At 36.0% G+C, this 16,347-nt stretch overlaps 2 protein-coding genes across 2 annotated transcripts in view; one reads left to right on the top strand and one right to left on the bottom strand.

The window, feature by feature from the left end:
• The first annotated feature begins 4,161 nt into the window (after nucleotides 1–4,161).
• Nucleotides 4,162–4,916, top strand: LOC141573210 (cytochrome c oxidase assembly protein COX19). The gene has a single exon (XM_074340867.1). It carries the CDS (start codon nucleotides 4,186–4,188, stop codon nucleotides 4,462–4,464), a length of 279 nt encoding a protein of 92 aa, XP_074196968.1. The 5' UTR covers nucleotides 4,162–4,185; the 3' UTR covers nucleotides 4,465–4,916.
• Nucleotides 4,917–15,553: 10,637 nt separating this feature from the next.
• Nucleotides 15,554–16,347, bottom strand: part of STK31 (serine/threonine kinase 31) — a 78,867-nt gene continuing 78,073 nt past the window's right edge. Inside the window, exon 24 of the mRNA XM_019727764.2 lies at nucleotides 15,554–15,923. Coding sequence (XP_019583323.2) covers nucleotides 15,693–15,923 — 231 coding nt within the window. The 3' untranslated portion in view covers nucleotides 15,554–15,692. The remainder of the gene's footprint in view (nucleotides 15,924–16,347) is intronic.

Genomic DNA, 16,347 nt, shown 5'->3' with positions numbered 1-16,347 from the left:
GGGGATATAAAGCACAGCATAGGAAATATAGTAAATAACATTGTAATAACTATATATAGTGCCAGGTATGTACTAGACTAATCGGGGGGATCACTTTGTAAATTATTTAAATGTCTAACCCCCATGCTGTACACCAGAAACTTATATAAAACAATAGTGAATGTCAACTGTAATTGAAAGAAATCTTTTTCAATTTTAAAAAAATGACCTTCACACTTGCAAATAACAAAGCTCGTAATTTACCAAAGTAGTCAAATAATGTATGGCTTGATACCTAGATAAGAACATTTTATTTCTTGTACAGAAGCTATCTTCCCATGTCACTTCCAGAAAATAATCAGGGGAAATCGATGTTAACTCTCTCAAGAATGTAAGGGCAGTAAACAAACTTATGCAAAAACGGTAGAGTTGCACTTCACTTTGGACTCTACTAGGATGGAGTCTTAGGTAGGTTTGCTGACCACAGGATTAATTCACTTTTGTTAGGAGACACCATTGTAGGATTAATAGCACTTAGTAAGCAATTCTTGTCTCATTTTTGTCACAGATATGCCTTGTCACAACAAACATACCAAAGGCTTTCTAGAACAAAGACTCATACCTCTTAGTGTCTTCAGCATTTATCCTGGTGTCCTGCACATAATTTCAATGATGATAAATGTAATCCTTGCCAAGAACCTAGTCTCTCATGCCTCACTTTCCTTCCTCCTCTGTAAAAGAGAAATAATACTTGCACTTTATAGGGTTGTTGTGAAGATTAAATGAGATAATACAGATGAAATGCCTAGTACCCACCTACCCTGTGCACTGTGGTAATTGATTCTACCATAGCCTTTAATTATAAACAAGTAATATTTCAGATATGTTTAACACAAAAGGAGGTGAGAATTGAAAGCAAAAGATTAAACTACCAACCAAAGTATATTTTAAATCAAAACAATAAAATTCAATTAAAAAATGGGCAGAGGACCAGAACAGACACTTCTCCCAAGAAGACATGCAAATGACCAACAGATATATACAAAAAATGCTCAACTTCACTAGCTATTAGGGAAATGCAACTCAAAACCACAATGAGAATACCACCTCACATCTGTTAGAATGGCTGTTATCAATAAGACAAGTAAGTGTTGGGAGAGGATGTGGAGAAAAGGGAACCCTCCTCATACACTGCGAATCCCAAGAAAAGTTGGTCGGGAAATTGAAAGTTGGTTCCTTGAACCCAGGTGGTTGGTAGTATCAGTCGTCACTTTGTGGAAACGATTCATCATGAACAGAAAACAGTTTATATCTCGGGATTCGGGAACAAGAAAGCGAAAAAAATTCCTGAGAACGGGCAGGAATTCCTGCCTGGAAACCCTAGCTGGTGGTAATGTAAATTGGGTACAGCCACTATGGAAAACAGTATGGAGCTTCCTAAAAAAGCTCAGAATTACCATATGACCCAAAAATCCCTCTTCTGGGTACCTACCCAAAAATCTGAAAAGCATTTATCCATAAACATTATCTATACCCCATTATTCACAATGGCCAAGAGACAGAAGCAACAGAAGTGTCCTTCAACAGATGTTTGGATAAAGAAGATGTGGTACATATGTACAATGGAACACTACTCAGCTATAACAAAAGATGAAATACCACCATTTGCAACAACATAACTAGATCTTGAGATTATCATGCTAAGCAAAATAAATCAGAAAAAGTCAAGAAGCATTTGATTTCACTCATATGTGGGATATAAAACTGAAAGCAACAAATGAACAAGACAAATAAAAACTCATAGACACAGACAACAGTTTAATGGTTACCAGAGGGTAAGGGAGGGGGTGTAGAAGAGGGTAAAAGGGGTCAAATATATGGTGACAGAAGGAGAACTGACTTCGGGTGGTGAATACACAATGCAATATACAGATGTATTATAGAATTGTACACTTGAAACCTATACAATTTTACTAACTAATATCACCAAAAAAATTTAATTTTAAAAAGTTAAACATATAAAAATAAATAAAATAAAATCAACTGTTGTATCAGGATCTAAGGGTTTACTTAATTATATTAAAGTCATCTATGGCTACGCTGGCTCAGATTTTTACTCTGAATGTGCTACCATCATGTTAGAACAAACCACATCCCTTCCCAACTTGCAAAAATATAATACAATGAAATAATTTTGTCAGTCTCATTAATTAGTAAAGAATCAAATTTAAAATGACCTCTAGCATGACTTTAAATAGTATGAAACAGAAAATAAAAATCATTTAGTGGAGTATAAAGTTTATTATTTGATTTTTAAAAAATGCTGAAAATTCTTATAGCAGCCCAAAAGAAATTATCCAGGTTTTCCTACTAAAGCAAACTGTCATCTGCTATGGCTAATGATTATGTGGGGTTGAAAAGGATACAGTGGAAATAAAATTTTGTGAATCATAAATCAGACTGCAGAACATAATGCAAGCCATGACTCAGGCAAGTACAATAATCATGATCAAAATTATGTTTGCCTTTTTCATATAGTTTGTCATAGCAATTGTAATTTGTAGTTACCCGTTGATTGCCATAAATGAAGCTGACATCAGATGAAAATGAATCATGATGTTCAAGGAAAAGCAAATAAATGTTAAAATATTAATCTGCATAGTATTTTGGACAGTTATAAAAACATAATAAACCTAAGTCTGTACCTTAGTATGAAGTTGCTCAAGGAATATTGTCCAGAATATCTGATGTAAATAGCAGTTTAATTCTTTCAGCAGTAATTAATCCTTCTCTAAATGAACTAGTAAAATAAATGGTAAAAATAAATAAATGAAAGAAGTACAAATTGGTAGTTACAGTCATGGAGATATAAAGTATAGCATAGAGAATAGTCAATAATATGGTAATAACTGTTTATGGTGTCAGATGGGTACTAGTCTAATCGGGGTGATCACCTCATAAGTTATACAAATGTCTAATCACTATGTTGTACACCTGAAACTAACATAATATTGTATGTCAACTGTAATTGAAAATTTTTTAAATTATTTTAAAAAATTAAAAAAGAGAAAAAGAAAAGACTTCGAATTGGAAAATCTTTCCCCCTGTCCCCCGCCCCCCACCCAGTAGACAATTTAATTTACTTGACCATACTATTAGACTCTTGCCTCCATAATTGTATTATCTGGTATGTAGAAACAAATTGATAGTTGATGACATCTAACATAGAAACTGAGGATTCCTTTAAGAGGAAGAAGAAGAAAAGGTATTTTTGGTGAAAATAGATTTCAAGATAGGTAGGCTCTACTTTCCTTTAAAAATGACTGTGTTCTTTTTCACAACTAAAAGCAGAAAAATATTTTCATCTAGGAGCTGTTTTAATACTATAAGGGATAAAGTTGATCCTTTTATCATTAAAAGAAAATTAAAATGGAACAAGCATACTTCTTATAGATTAGATTTACCAATTCTTACAAAATAGCCTCAAGTAAAAGTTTCAAATCATTCTTTCCTTTTTTCATTCAACAAATATTTATTGAATGTCTGTCATTGTGCTAGGTACTGTCCCAAACTTTATGGAGTTTAGGTTTAAAGAGATACAGACATTAATCAAATAATCACACTAAAGAAAAATTATAGTTGAAATGAGTTTTCATTGTACAAAGAAATGTCTGAACATTTCTATCTCCATGACTAATTTGAATCATCTTAAAATTATCATTTCAAACAGGTGGTAACATAAACATATTTGCTGCATAACCTAAAACTTTTGACCTGGAGGCTGTGGAGTAAGAAAGTTCCAGGTAACAGAAATTGTGGCAAAGACTTTCTGAACAATAAAATAAATATACAACCTAAATTACTTTAGATCTTAATGAAGGAGAAATTTACTATATCCTCATCCAAATGAACAAAACAAGTTTGACTTGCACTTACAACTTCCCTCTATTAAAACATTCCTTGCAGATGTTTCTACCAGGATGTTATGGGTCCAGAGCAACACCTGGTGGCCATACATAAACTTACAACACACTTCTAAACCTTTTAAAGAAAATTTAAAAGTCATACTTCTGTTAATCAAAAATAAGCATCTCTCAAGAAATAGCACATTATTACTTGATAGCTGGGGGAAATTTTTAACTTTTAACTAAAACAAATATAAAAAGTTTAAGGTATGCGTCGTGCTGGGGGCTTCGCACCGTCGTCATGTCCACGGCGATGAACTTCGGTTCCAAGAGCTTCCAGCCGAGGCCCCCGGACAAGGGCAGCTTCCCGCTGGACCACTTCGGTGAATGTAAAAGCTTTAAGGAGAAGTTCATGAAGTGTCTCCGTGAAAATAATTCTGAAAATGCTTTGTGCAGAAACGAATCAAAAGAATATTTAGAATGCAGGATGGAGAGGCAGCTGATGGCACAAGAACCACTGGAAAAACTGGGATTTGGAGATTTGATAGGTGGAAAATCAGAGACAAAAACTAAATTTTGATGGGAAGAAGACTGCTGGGCTGTGTCAGGGATCGTCTGGGACAGAGCAGTGGCGCTGACCATGTCACCCTGACGGTTTCCTTACGAGGTGCAGTGACTGACAGAGGGGCGCCCAGAGTGCCCTGGAAGTGTCTGTGAAATCAGAAGAGACACACCTCCTTGGTGGGCAGGGCTCACGGCTGGGGGCGTGGCTCATGCTCGGAAACCTCTACATTAGTGTGAAAAATTATCCTTCCTTTTAGAGTCTCATTTCCCCCTCAGGGTGTTAAGCTTTATCTTGAAATCCTTGTGTGTGATGCATTCAGTCCCTGGGAGGCGCTGGCTTTATATTATCATATTCTGCACAGATTTTCGGTAGCAGCGTGCTAAATGTTTATGAATTTCAGCCTGTTACATAGACAGATGTCAGAAAATTATTCCCTAGCAAAAGGGTTTCCTTTCCTTTTTTTTTTTTTTTAACAAAGTAGAAGACAAAGTAGGAAGTGAGAAATGGTCTGACTTTTGACATGTTTGACTTCTCAGTCTTTTTCTGGTAATGCCTGACCACGTATCTTTATAATCCCAGGGTCATTTTCTGATTTGTATCAGACTGTATTTATAAAACTAGATGTTTAATTTCAATAACTCATTTGCTGTAACTCTGAAGAATGGATTGCCAGTTCATTTGTAGTTGGACTTGCACAGTGCTTTGCAGTTTTTTCCCCAAGGACACCACACTTAGGCACCACCAGCACTCGCTCCTGGGTCCACTTGGCACGTGTTAGAGTCGCGGTACCACAGCAGCCCAGCTGGGACCAGAATTGCCTGTGGGGCATTTAAAGCAAAGAGGTGTCTGAATCCTGAGCCAGGATTTCTGGGAGGTTTTGGTGTGTGACCAGGGTTTAGAACCACGAACAGAACACTGAGTGCTGGGCCTGCCTGCCCTCCGACCTGTCGCCCCTCCCTGGCACAGCCTTCCTTCCCTGCCTTCTGGTCAGCTGGCTTTTGTCCCGGTGTGGCCAATGGAAGATGGTGATGGGAGAATCTGGGGCATGTCCCTCTCAGACAGCAGCCCTGGCTGTGGTTGCATCTTCTCCAGGCTCTCGCAGGTGGGGACAGCCGACCTTGACCCAGGCCGGCCCGGACTCCAGGAAATCACTGCCCTCCACTCCTTGGCCATGGGTGGTACGGCATCTCCCCCCGTGTCCAGTTCACCGCGTTAACGCCGTTTTCAGTCCTGCAGTGATGGATGTCTCTTGGTGAGACCCTCCCTGAATCAAGTCCCTCCCACGCTGACTAGTCCCATGGGTGGTGTGGCACCAGCTGCTCCTGTCTGCAGCTCACTTCATTGTTTGGTCTCTGTATCAGAGGCCTTTGATGGTATGCTGCAGATTTTTTGCATATTGTCTAGTTTATGAAAAACCTTGGTTTTTATCACCAAACCAAACTGAGCCATCAACTGTTTTGTATTTTCCAACAGCATAAAATTACATACACACACAAAAAAAAAAAAAAAAAAAAGTTTAAGGTAGATGATTATATGTTAATGGTAGAATTTAAGTGATAACATAGATAGTCACTGTAAAATTCTTTTAACTGCTGTATGTTGAGAAATGTTAATAAAATGTTGAAAAAAATTAAGGTTTTAAAAAAATGTTTCATCACCTATATTTTTACTACAAATACCTTTTTATGTATTTCTTTCCCTCAGGTAGAACATAATGTGTGTCTTCATAATTCATGCTATGTAACAGTCTATTGATGAATTATAAACAATACACTTGGTTCAGTATTTAGTCAATTTCCGGTTGAACATTTACATATGTGTATTTTTGCTTCCATCAAATCATGTTCCTAAGACAAATTACTTTCAAATTAGGACCTAGCCATTTTAATATTTTGCTGCTTTATTAAGCATAAAAATACTATCCAGAGATTAATTTGCACTTCTTTGATTTTTGAGCAAAATTTTACATATTTCTGCATTTATCTACTAAAATCTTAATAATGTTCTCATAAACTTTAAAAATCACTTTATGTGTTATAATTAGTAACCCACTGTCTCCTAAACTCAAGCAAATTTTTCTAGTCAGCTCTCATCCTTTAGTTATTTCCACTGTGTTGATTTTTATATATTCTAATCTGTCAGTCTCATCCTTTGTGATTTCTTCAACTCATTGACAACTAAGTATTATAATATTTCTCCACAAATACGACAAACATTCTTAATTTTTAAAATTTTACTCTATACACATTTAACTCAACGAGTAAAACTCCCTTTAAGAAGGTAAAAGGGAAATAAATATGTGGCTAGTAAAACTGAGGTTTCATTCTCCCAGTGTACTGTTTCTAAATGTGGTCCTCCCAGAGTAGTTGCATCAAAGATGCTTAAGGATACTAGTTATTAAATGTAGATTCCCGAGTGCCATCTCTGATGTAGTGAGGCAGAATCTCTGGATATAGGAAACTTACATTTAAAAAAAAAATAACCAGGTCCATCTTATGCTGATTAAGTCTTGAAAATCACAAACCAGGAGAAAGACTCTAGGTGAATCACACACAATGGGATTAGGAAAAGATAAGAGCAAAATAAGATGCCTGCAATTAGAAGTCACTCAAATATTTACCGAATGCACACATAAATGTGTTTTTTCTTATGTAATAGCTTTTTGAGGTATAATTCACATACCATAAAATTCGTTTTAAAAAAAGTGAACAATTCAGTGGTTTTAGTATATTCAGAGATGTGAAACCATCACATCACAACTATCTAATTAGAGAGTATTTCCATCACACCAAAACGAAATCCCACACACTCCCAGGCCCAGGCAATCACTTTTCAACTTTCTGTCTATAGATTTACCTATTCCGGACATTTCATAATACTCATATATGTAATGTCCAGATAAATGAAATGAAACCATGCAGTATGCAATCTTTTGGACTGACTTCTTTCACTTAGTATAATGTTTTCAAGATTCATTCATGTTGCAGAATGGTTTAGTACCTCGTTCTTTTCTATGGCTACATCACATTATGTTATCCATTCATCAGTAGATGGATATCTGGATTGTTTCCACTGTTTGGCTTATCAATATGCTATGAATGTTCATGTACAAGGTTTCTGTGTGAACGTAAGTTCTCATGACTGTTAGATAATTAGCTAGGAGTCAAATTGCCAGGTCATATGGTAGCTCCACGTTTAACATGTTTTCCGAAGCAGCTGCATCATTATACATTTCCACCGGCAGTTCCAGTTTTTCCACATCCTCCCCAACATTTGTCATTATCCGACTTTTTGATTCTAGCCATCCTAGTGGGGGTGAAAGTGGTATCTCATTGTAGTTTGATTGGCATTTCCGTAATGACTAATGATGCTGAGCATTTTCTCATGTGCTTATAGGCCATCTGTAATATCTCCTTTGGAGAAAAGTCCATTCAGAGTCTTTGCCCATTTTTAAATTGGTTTGCATTTTTATTATTGAGTTGTAAGAGTACTTTACACTAAATACAAATCCTTTAACAGATAAATGATGTGAAAATATTTCTCCCATTCTGTGGGTTGGCTTTCCACTTTCTTGATCTTGTCTTTTGAAGCACAAAAATTTGTAATTTCATGAAATTCCCATACATCTAATTTTTCTTCTCTTGCTTCTGCTTTTGGCATATCTTTAAAATTTTTGCCTAATTCAAGGTCACAGACATTTATGCCTAGGTTTTCTTCTGAGAGTTTTATAGTATTAGCTTTACATTTAGGTCTATGAACCATTTCGAGTTAATTTATGCATATGGTGTGAGAAAGGGGTCCAACTTCATTCTTTTACATGTGAAAATACAGTTGTCCCAGAATCATTTATTGAAAAGAATTCTTTCCTTATTGAATTGTCCTATCCTTGTTGAAAATCAACTGACCATAAATGTAAGGGTCCAGTATGTCTGTACACTTAAGCCAGCACTCACACTGTCTTAATTGTTGTTTTACAGTAAGTTTTGAAATTAGAAGTGTGATTCCTCCTACTGTGTTTCCCTTTTGCAATGTTGCTTTGGCTGCTCTGGGTCTATTGCTTTTCTATTGAATGAATTTTAGGATCAGCTTGTCAGCTTCTGTAAAAACAGAAGTAGATATTTTGATAGAGGTTGTATTGAATCTCTAGATGATTGGGGAGTATTACCATCTCAACAACATAAAGTCATCCAATCCATTAACATTTCTTTGAATTTATTTAGGTCTTCTTTATTTTCGTTCATCATTGTTTTGTAGTTTTAGTATACGAGTATTACACTTATGAATTTCTTCCTAATTATTTTATTCCTTTTGAAGCTGTAAATGGAACTATTTTCTTAATTTCCTTCCCAGTTATGGAAATTTCTAGGGAACAAAAATCTATTTTTGTGTTATGATCTTGTACTATAACCACAGTGAACTGATTAGTTGTAAGAGTTTTTTAATGACTTTCTTAAGATTTTCTATGTACAAGATCACATCATCTGCAAATAGAGACAGTTTTACATCTTCCTTTCCAATCTGGATGCCTTTTATATCTTTTTCTTGTCTAATTGCCCTGGCTAGAACCAATCGTACAATATTGAATAGAAGTGGCAGGAGTAAACAACTTTGTTTTGTTGCTTATCTTAAGGGGAAAGCATCCAGTCTTTTACAACTTAGTTTGTTAAGTACTTTTATTATGAAAAGGTGTTAGATTTTGTCAAATGCTTTGTCTGCATTAAGATAATCATGGAGTTTTGTCTTTATTATATTAATATAGTATGTTACATTAACTGATTTTCAGTATGAATTTTTTATTAATTTAATAAATATTAAATATTTTCAATATTAAATCAGCCTTGCATTCTTGAGACAAACCCCAGTTGTTCGGGGTGTATAATGTTGCTAGATTTGGTTTACTAATATTTTGGTTTGCTAATGGTGGAGGAATTTTGCTAATGGTGGAGGAATTTTGCACCATCTATATTCATAAGAGATCATTGAATAGTGCTTTTTTTGTGTGATATCTTTGTCTGGCTTTGGTATTAGGGTAATACTGGCCTCATAGAATAGTTGGGAGATGTTTCTTCCTCTTCTATTTTTTTGGAAGAACTTGTGAAGCAATGGTATTTACCTCTTCTTTAAAGGTTTGGTAGAATTCACCGTGAAGTCATCTTAGCCTGAGTTTTTCTTTGTAAGAATTTTCTAATAACTAATTCTCTTTCATTATAGATGTATTTGGATTTTCTACTTTTTCTTTCATCAGTATAATAGATTTGTTTCTAGGAATTTGTCCAATTTATCTAGGTTATCCAGTTTGTTGGCATAGAGTTGTTCATAGTATTCCCTTATAGTCCTTTTTAATTCTGTAAGGTCTATAGTGAAGTGCCCTCTAATAATTGGAGTCATTTTTTGGTCAGTCTAGCTGAAGTTTTCTCGATTTTGTTCATGTTTTTATTTTCTCTATTGTTTTTTATTCTGTATTTCACTTATTTCTGTCCTCATCTTCATCATTTCCTTCCTTCTGCTTGCTTTGGGTTTAGTTTGCTCATCTTTTTCTAGTTTGATAACTAGATAGAAACTAAGATTGGGTTAGGCTAGGTTACTGATTGACATCATTTTTAATATAGCTGTTTACAGCTATAAATTTCCCTCTAGGCACTGCTTTAGCTGTGTCTCATAGTTTTGGTATGTTGTGTTTTCATTTTCATTCACATCAAAGTATTTTCCAATTTATGCTATTACTTTCTTTGACCCATTGGTCATTTAGGAATGTGTTAATTTCCAGATATTTGTGAATTTTCCAGATTTACTTGTTATTGATTTCTAATTTCATTCCACTGTGGTTGGAAAACATACTTCTTATGATTCAAATCCTTTTCAAATTTTTGAGGCTTGTTTTATTACTTTACTTATGGCCCATCCTGGAGAATGTTTCATACGCACTTCAGGAGAATGTGTATTCTGCTGTTTTGGGGTCTAATTTTCTAAAAATTACCCTTGCTTTAGTGTTGTTCGTGTCTTCTATTTGCTTGCTGATCTTCTGCCTAGTTGTTCTATCCATTATTAAACATGAGATATTTTTTTAAAAAAACACAGATATCATCAAAGGACTCCAAACCTTAGAAAGTTCACAGGTAGTAGTGCTGAATTACACTGACAGACAAGGAAATACAAGTGTTGCTCAGCATGAAGACAGCCCACGGGATTATGGTACAGTCTGAGTGCTCTATGATAGAACGAATGGTGAGGATAGAGTTGTAAGGCTTTATATACAGCAGTGGAGATCCTGCGGGCTGTATATACAGAGAACAATTTTGTCTTCTTGCTACATTCTATCAAGAGCCACTTCATTAAGATGGATGTAAATCCTAATTCAATGCCTCCACCAAAACTTCAGAAAATCAAAAATCCCTTAAGTCCACAGCACACTGTTCTGTTAATTTTTGGATTCTCTGCAGTTCGTCGACAACCTCTGATCCCAGAGTAGTGACCTCGGGCATAGTTGTTTGCAGCTAACAAGCTGCTCTGGGTTGATGAGTGAATAGTACCTTCCCTGTATGAATCCCACCTATAACAGTTGTTTCCAGGTCTGAAAGATTGCTCTGGTCACACGCCTCCCAGCTCTTGTCTCACAAAAGAAGGTATCGAAAAATGCATTCGTATGCTACATCTAAGCATTTTCCAACTGATCCTTTTCACCACAAGAATGATGCCATCTGGCTGGACCCCATGTTGCAGGCCACAGAGTTCCCAGCAAGTACCCCCAATCTGGATGCCACTTTGGCCAATGTGAATGGAAAGACATGCCCTCCTGCTGATCTGAAGGTGGCGACACTGTCCTGTGGTAATGACTCTGAATTGTGTTTCTTATAGACAGCACATAATTTGATCATACTTTTAAATATATTTTTCCAGCTTCTACCTTTTGATAGGAGAGTGTATTACATGTGTCTTGAACATAATTACTATGATAGGATTTGTATCTTTCATTTTACTATGTTTTCTGTATATCTTACATCCTTTTTCTCTCTCTGTATCTCCGTTACTGTCTTCTTTAGTGTCAGATATTTTAGTGTACCATTCCCTTCTTGTTTCCTTTATCATGTTATTTAGATTTTATTTTCTTAATGGATGCCCTGGTAATTACAATGAAACTCTTAAAATAATCTAGTTTGGATTAATACCAACTTTATTTCACTAGCCAACAAAAACTTTGGTCCAGTATACCTCCACTTGTTCCCCTCTCCTTTGTGCTATTGTTATACAAATTATGCAAATTACATTATTAAGCATTATAAGCCCATTAGTACAAAATTAAGTAGTCAGCTGGTACTGAACAGACATTTCCTTAAATGACTGGAACCAGGAAATCTCCCAAGCTAAGAGGCTGTGTGTATGTGGGGCACACCTTCAGTACTCTGGCAGTTTACAATTCTGCCTTAGCCTTCACATCCTGTGTTCTTAGACTTCAAGGACAGCCAGAGATGAAAGATTAGGGCCTTCACAGATCTTTCCTGGGTGTGCACACAGCCCTGAATGTGTGCATGGCCTTTTAGAACCCCAGGCGTTTGCTGGAGTTTTTCAATGCAACCTATGAACATCATTCTCAGATTTTCCTATTAAACTGTTTTCCCCAACAGGTATCACCACCTCAGGAAGCTGTAATGTTAAATAATTGTCATGATTTTTTCCAGCAAGTACCCTGGGAAAAGAGTTTTCGCCCCTGAGCAAGCTCTAAGTCAAGTCAAATAGACACAAGCCCTGTGAATGGGGCTCGCCAGACAGGTCAAATAGTTAACAATTCTCTGGCAGTGGAGCTTTTTGAGAAGCTGAACACATTCTGCTACTTCCCCCTGGCTGGTAGGCCCCTGGTCTTCACAGCTAACATCATTCTGCGTGAGGATGCTGATTTCCAAGGCTCCAGCAGAGCACCAGGGGATGGAATAGGGAAAGTTAGAACACTGCAAAGCTCGAGTCTTACCAAGATTCAGCTGATTTCTTGAATAAATGCTCTTCAAATTGTTGCAAGTTCTTGATTAATTCCCAGAGTTCTGAAAAAGTTGATTTTGACAATTTTTGCCAGTGTTCCTGTTGATTTTATAAAGTAGGTTTTCAGAGGCCATTACTCCACCATTCCACGATTACTCCTACTGTTTGTGCATATAGTTTTATGGCAGAAGACATGGTTATACCAACAACTAAGAAATGATAAAGCATGTCATATGATGAGTTAAAGAGAGATCCTAAGAAGAAATTTTACAAATATGAACATTTAAATACACATTGAAATGACTTAGCACCTATATTATGAAATGGATCAAAGGCTTCCCATAAACTTCTTTTGAGAAACAGTTTACACTCTGAATTCTCTCCTTTTCAGTACCTTTAGCTAAAACAGGACATTTCTTCGCCTCAATGATGTTAGTGAAATGTACTATCCTTACCTCCATTATTTCCCTGACCAAATCATCCTCTCTAGTTAGCTATTTTACTCTAAAATAAACAGGACTGTGATTCAACTGCTCTTAAATTTTTAACAGTCCAGTCTTTTACACAGCAACTCACAACATTCTATGCTATGTCCCCAAAATACTTTTCCAAGTTTATTTCTCAGCTCCCCCATGAATGCCCTAAGCTCCAGCCAAATTCTTGTCCTTTCCCAAATCTATCCTTTGAGCTCTCTTAATTTCCATGGCCTGGAATACCCTGTTCCAGTTCCAAATAAGTGGAGTCCCACTGCTCCTCTAAAACGAGTCAAATGTCTATTCCTCAACCTCATCCCTCCTCTGCTTCCTCTTTGTGGTGACATCCATTATTACTCTTCTTACAGTTTATTACATGCTGCATCGTTCTCAGGCTGCCCACAGGGCAGTAAACACATTTGTTTGTCTTTGCATTTCCCTTACACATATATAAACATATTTGAAGAAACATTTGTGGCATTGAAGGGATACTTAGACATTTGTCTCTTTAATATCTGCCATTTTAAAACAAGAATGAAAATAAAAACTAACTTAGTATACCACAAAATGGGATTCCCTATTTTCACAAAACAGAAGTTGCTAGGTATTATGTTTAAAAGGGGGTCTTGCTGTCAAATTTGGCAAATGTTGGGATAAAAACTAAACAGGTTTCTCTTCTAGAGAACTTTTTAGGACCTTTACCATCTAATATGCATGATCAATCTCCAATTTAGCATTCATTACTTTTCAAACAACTAATCACAGGATTCTTTTTATGCTGAACATCCCAAGGGACTAGTACTCAGCAGAACACATTTGGAAAATACTGGCCTAATTCTTTATTTAAAATAGTTGAGTATGAATAAAATGATCTATTCTTTGTTCCTTTTAATTATCCAAGTTTGCTTCAAACCTAATTGCTGTGCCTTTATTACTGAATCAGCTAAAATTAAGTTCTATTATAAAATAGGAAACCCAAAAAGTAGCAATGGCTTGAATGTGTGGCAATGGTTCTCTTTAGTGTGTATTAGAATAAAGTAAAGCACTTGTTAGAACACAAATTGCCCAGCTTCACCCCAGACATTCTCATTTAGTAAGTGTGAGGTGGAGCCAAGAATTTGCATTTCTGATAAGTTTCCAGGTGATGCTGAGGCTGCTGGTACAGGGGCCACACTGTCACTAACGTAAGGGTTTTTATCTGAAATAACATGAAATCTTGAAGCCAGTACAGAATGGTGAGAGACATGAGCTCCCTCTAACTTGCTGCTCCATCACCCCAGTTCATGGGCTTCATCCTCGAGGTCATTTCATTATGCCAGGAGGCTATTCAAATTCGAACCATAGTGTTAGTTCCTAGGCAATAGGAAAGGGGTAAAGGCAAAAGGGCACATCTCTCAGCAGAGTCACCTATGTGTAAGGAGACTTATTTGCAAGAACCTAGTCGAAAGGCCTCAACTAATGTATGGTGCCAGCCGCATACTCGACTAATTGGGGGATTCACTTTGTAAATTACATAAATGTTTAACCACTATGCTGTACACCTGAAACTAATATAAAATACTGACTGTCAACTGTAATTGAAAAATTAAAATTAAAAAAGGCCTCAGCCAAAAGAGAAAAGGGTAGATGTAGTATTTTAGCCAAGTACAGTGCCACCCCAAAGAGAACTGGAATCTATTACGTACGTACTAAGAAAAAAAAAGGAAGACTGGATTTTGAATAGGCAATTACAGACTACCATTCTTTAGTCTACATACACTCAATGCCAAGTCTAACTGATTTGCCTCCTAATTATTTCATAAATTTGTCCCATATGTTTCATCACTATTTCTACTTCCCTAGATGTGTTTTCATTTCTCACCTACTTTATTATAATAGCTTTCTAACCAGTCTTCCTACCTCCTATCCTGGTGGAAGGTAGAAGATGAATTTTGAGAGAGCTAAAGCTGTTTAAAATTCTTCAATGACTCCACATTTCCTATAAAATGATTAGGTATAGCCTTTTATTATTTCCTACAAAGCCCCCATCGGCCTATATGACTATTCCCTGCCTCTGATTTTATACTATTAAACACAGCAAGCTGTTTCTCCCTTCAGTGCTTTCATCACGCTTTCTCTGCTAATGAAGATGCTCTTGCTCCTCTGTGACCGTTACTACTGACTCATCCTTTAAGATTTAACTAAGGTAGTGCTACCCTGAAAGCTTTCCCTGACACCCTTCTTCCACTGGAAAAGTACTCCTGCTCTGTAATCCCATAAAGCTCTTTCTAGAGCTATTACTAGATGTATAGTAATCCCAGATCTTCTATATTATATTATGAAGATCTGTTTATATCTCTGACTTTCTCAATAGATTGTTTGCTTTATAAGTGTAAGGGCTGTGTTTTATTTATCTTCACACATCTTCAGAACTGGATACAAAGCAGATGCAAACTATCACTTACTGAACAAAAGTATCACCCTTCATCATCGGGCGGCCAACATACTGAAAATCTGTATTGGGTCTGTCCAACAATCTAATAAACTTTTCTATTACAAGTATAATAGTCTAATTATGCAATTTCAAAAAATAACTTTTGAATATGCAATGTCAAAAGAAAACCCTTGCTTAACGCCTCCAGTTAAATGAAATTTCAAAGTATACAATTTTTTTGCATAGCCAAACATCTTTTATTTTTCACAACTGGAATACCAAAGACACAACTTAACTAGCCCCAGAATACTTCCACATTTTGTTTATTTAACCAAACTAAACAAAGTTTTTAAAAGGAACATCTGAAACAACAAAAGAATCCTAATCTACCAATCAAAGTTGGCTTCACCACTTCTTATCTTTTCCTTATATTTATCCAAGTTCTCCATCCTTAATTCTTCTTCATCTTTATATTGGGTATATTCAGTTTCTTTTTCTGGGTTTGGAGTTGATTTCCCCTTTGGTAGCAAGAAACAGTCAGCATTCAAAACTTGCTCAGCAGTCACTGAACTTCTACAACAGATCAAGCTACGGAGTAGGGATTTGACATTATCATCCTGCAAGGAAAAAGAGATGTTATAAAACCAAAACAAACCAATGAAAGGAGAAAACTGTAATAATGACGGAGGATCCAATTCAAAAACACTTTTAATCAATGATACAGAGCTAAAATCAATTTTTCCTATTTAGATTTTTAAAGATTTCTACAAAATTCCATTAGTTTTTATTGGAAAGGGATTACTCCAGTAATAAAACAATGGAATTGAATTACAGGGGGAAAATGTAAAAAGAAAAAAAAATCACAGCTGAAATATCTCAATAACAAATGAAATTACAAGAAAAGATATTTTATGACTTCCCTTTTTCCCTCTTTTTAGGGCATTAGTCAGAGTACTAGCACATGGAAACAACACTATAATATTGCTCCTCTATTATTTCTACCTCCCAAAGCACCTGGGAATGCCTTCCTCCCCACTCCTT

This window comes from Rhinolophus sinicus, linkage group LG09 (genome assembly GCF_036562045.2).
Source record: "Rhinolophus sinicus isolate RSC01 linkage group LG09, ASM3656204v1, whole genome shotgun sequence".
NCBI classification, from domain to species: Eukaryota; Metazoa; Chordata; class Mammalia; order Chiroptera; family Rhinolophidae; genus Rhinolophus; species Rhinolophus sinicus.
Note: the sequence above shows the minus strand (reverse complement) of the source record. Positions and strands in the feature narration are given on the sequence as shown.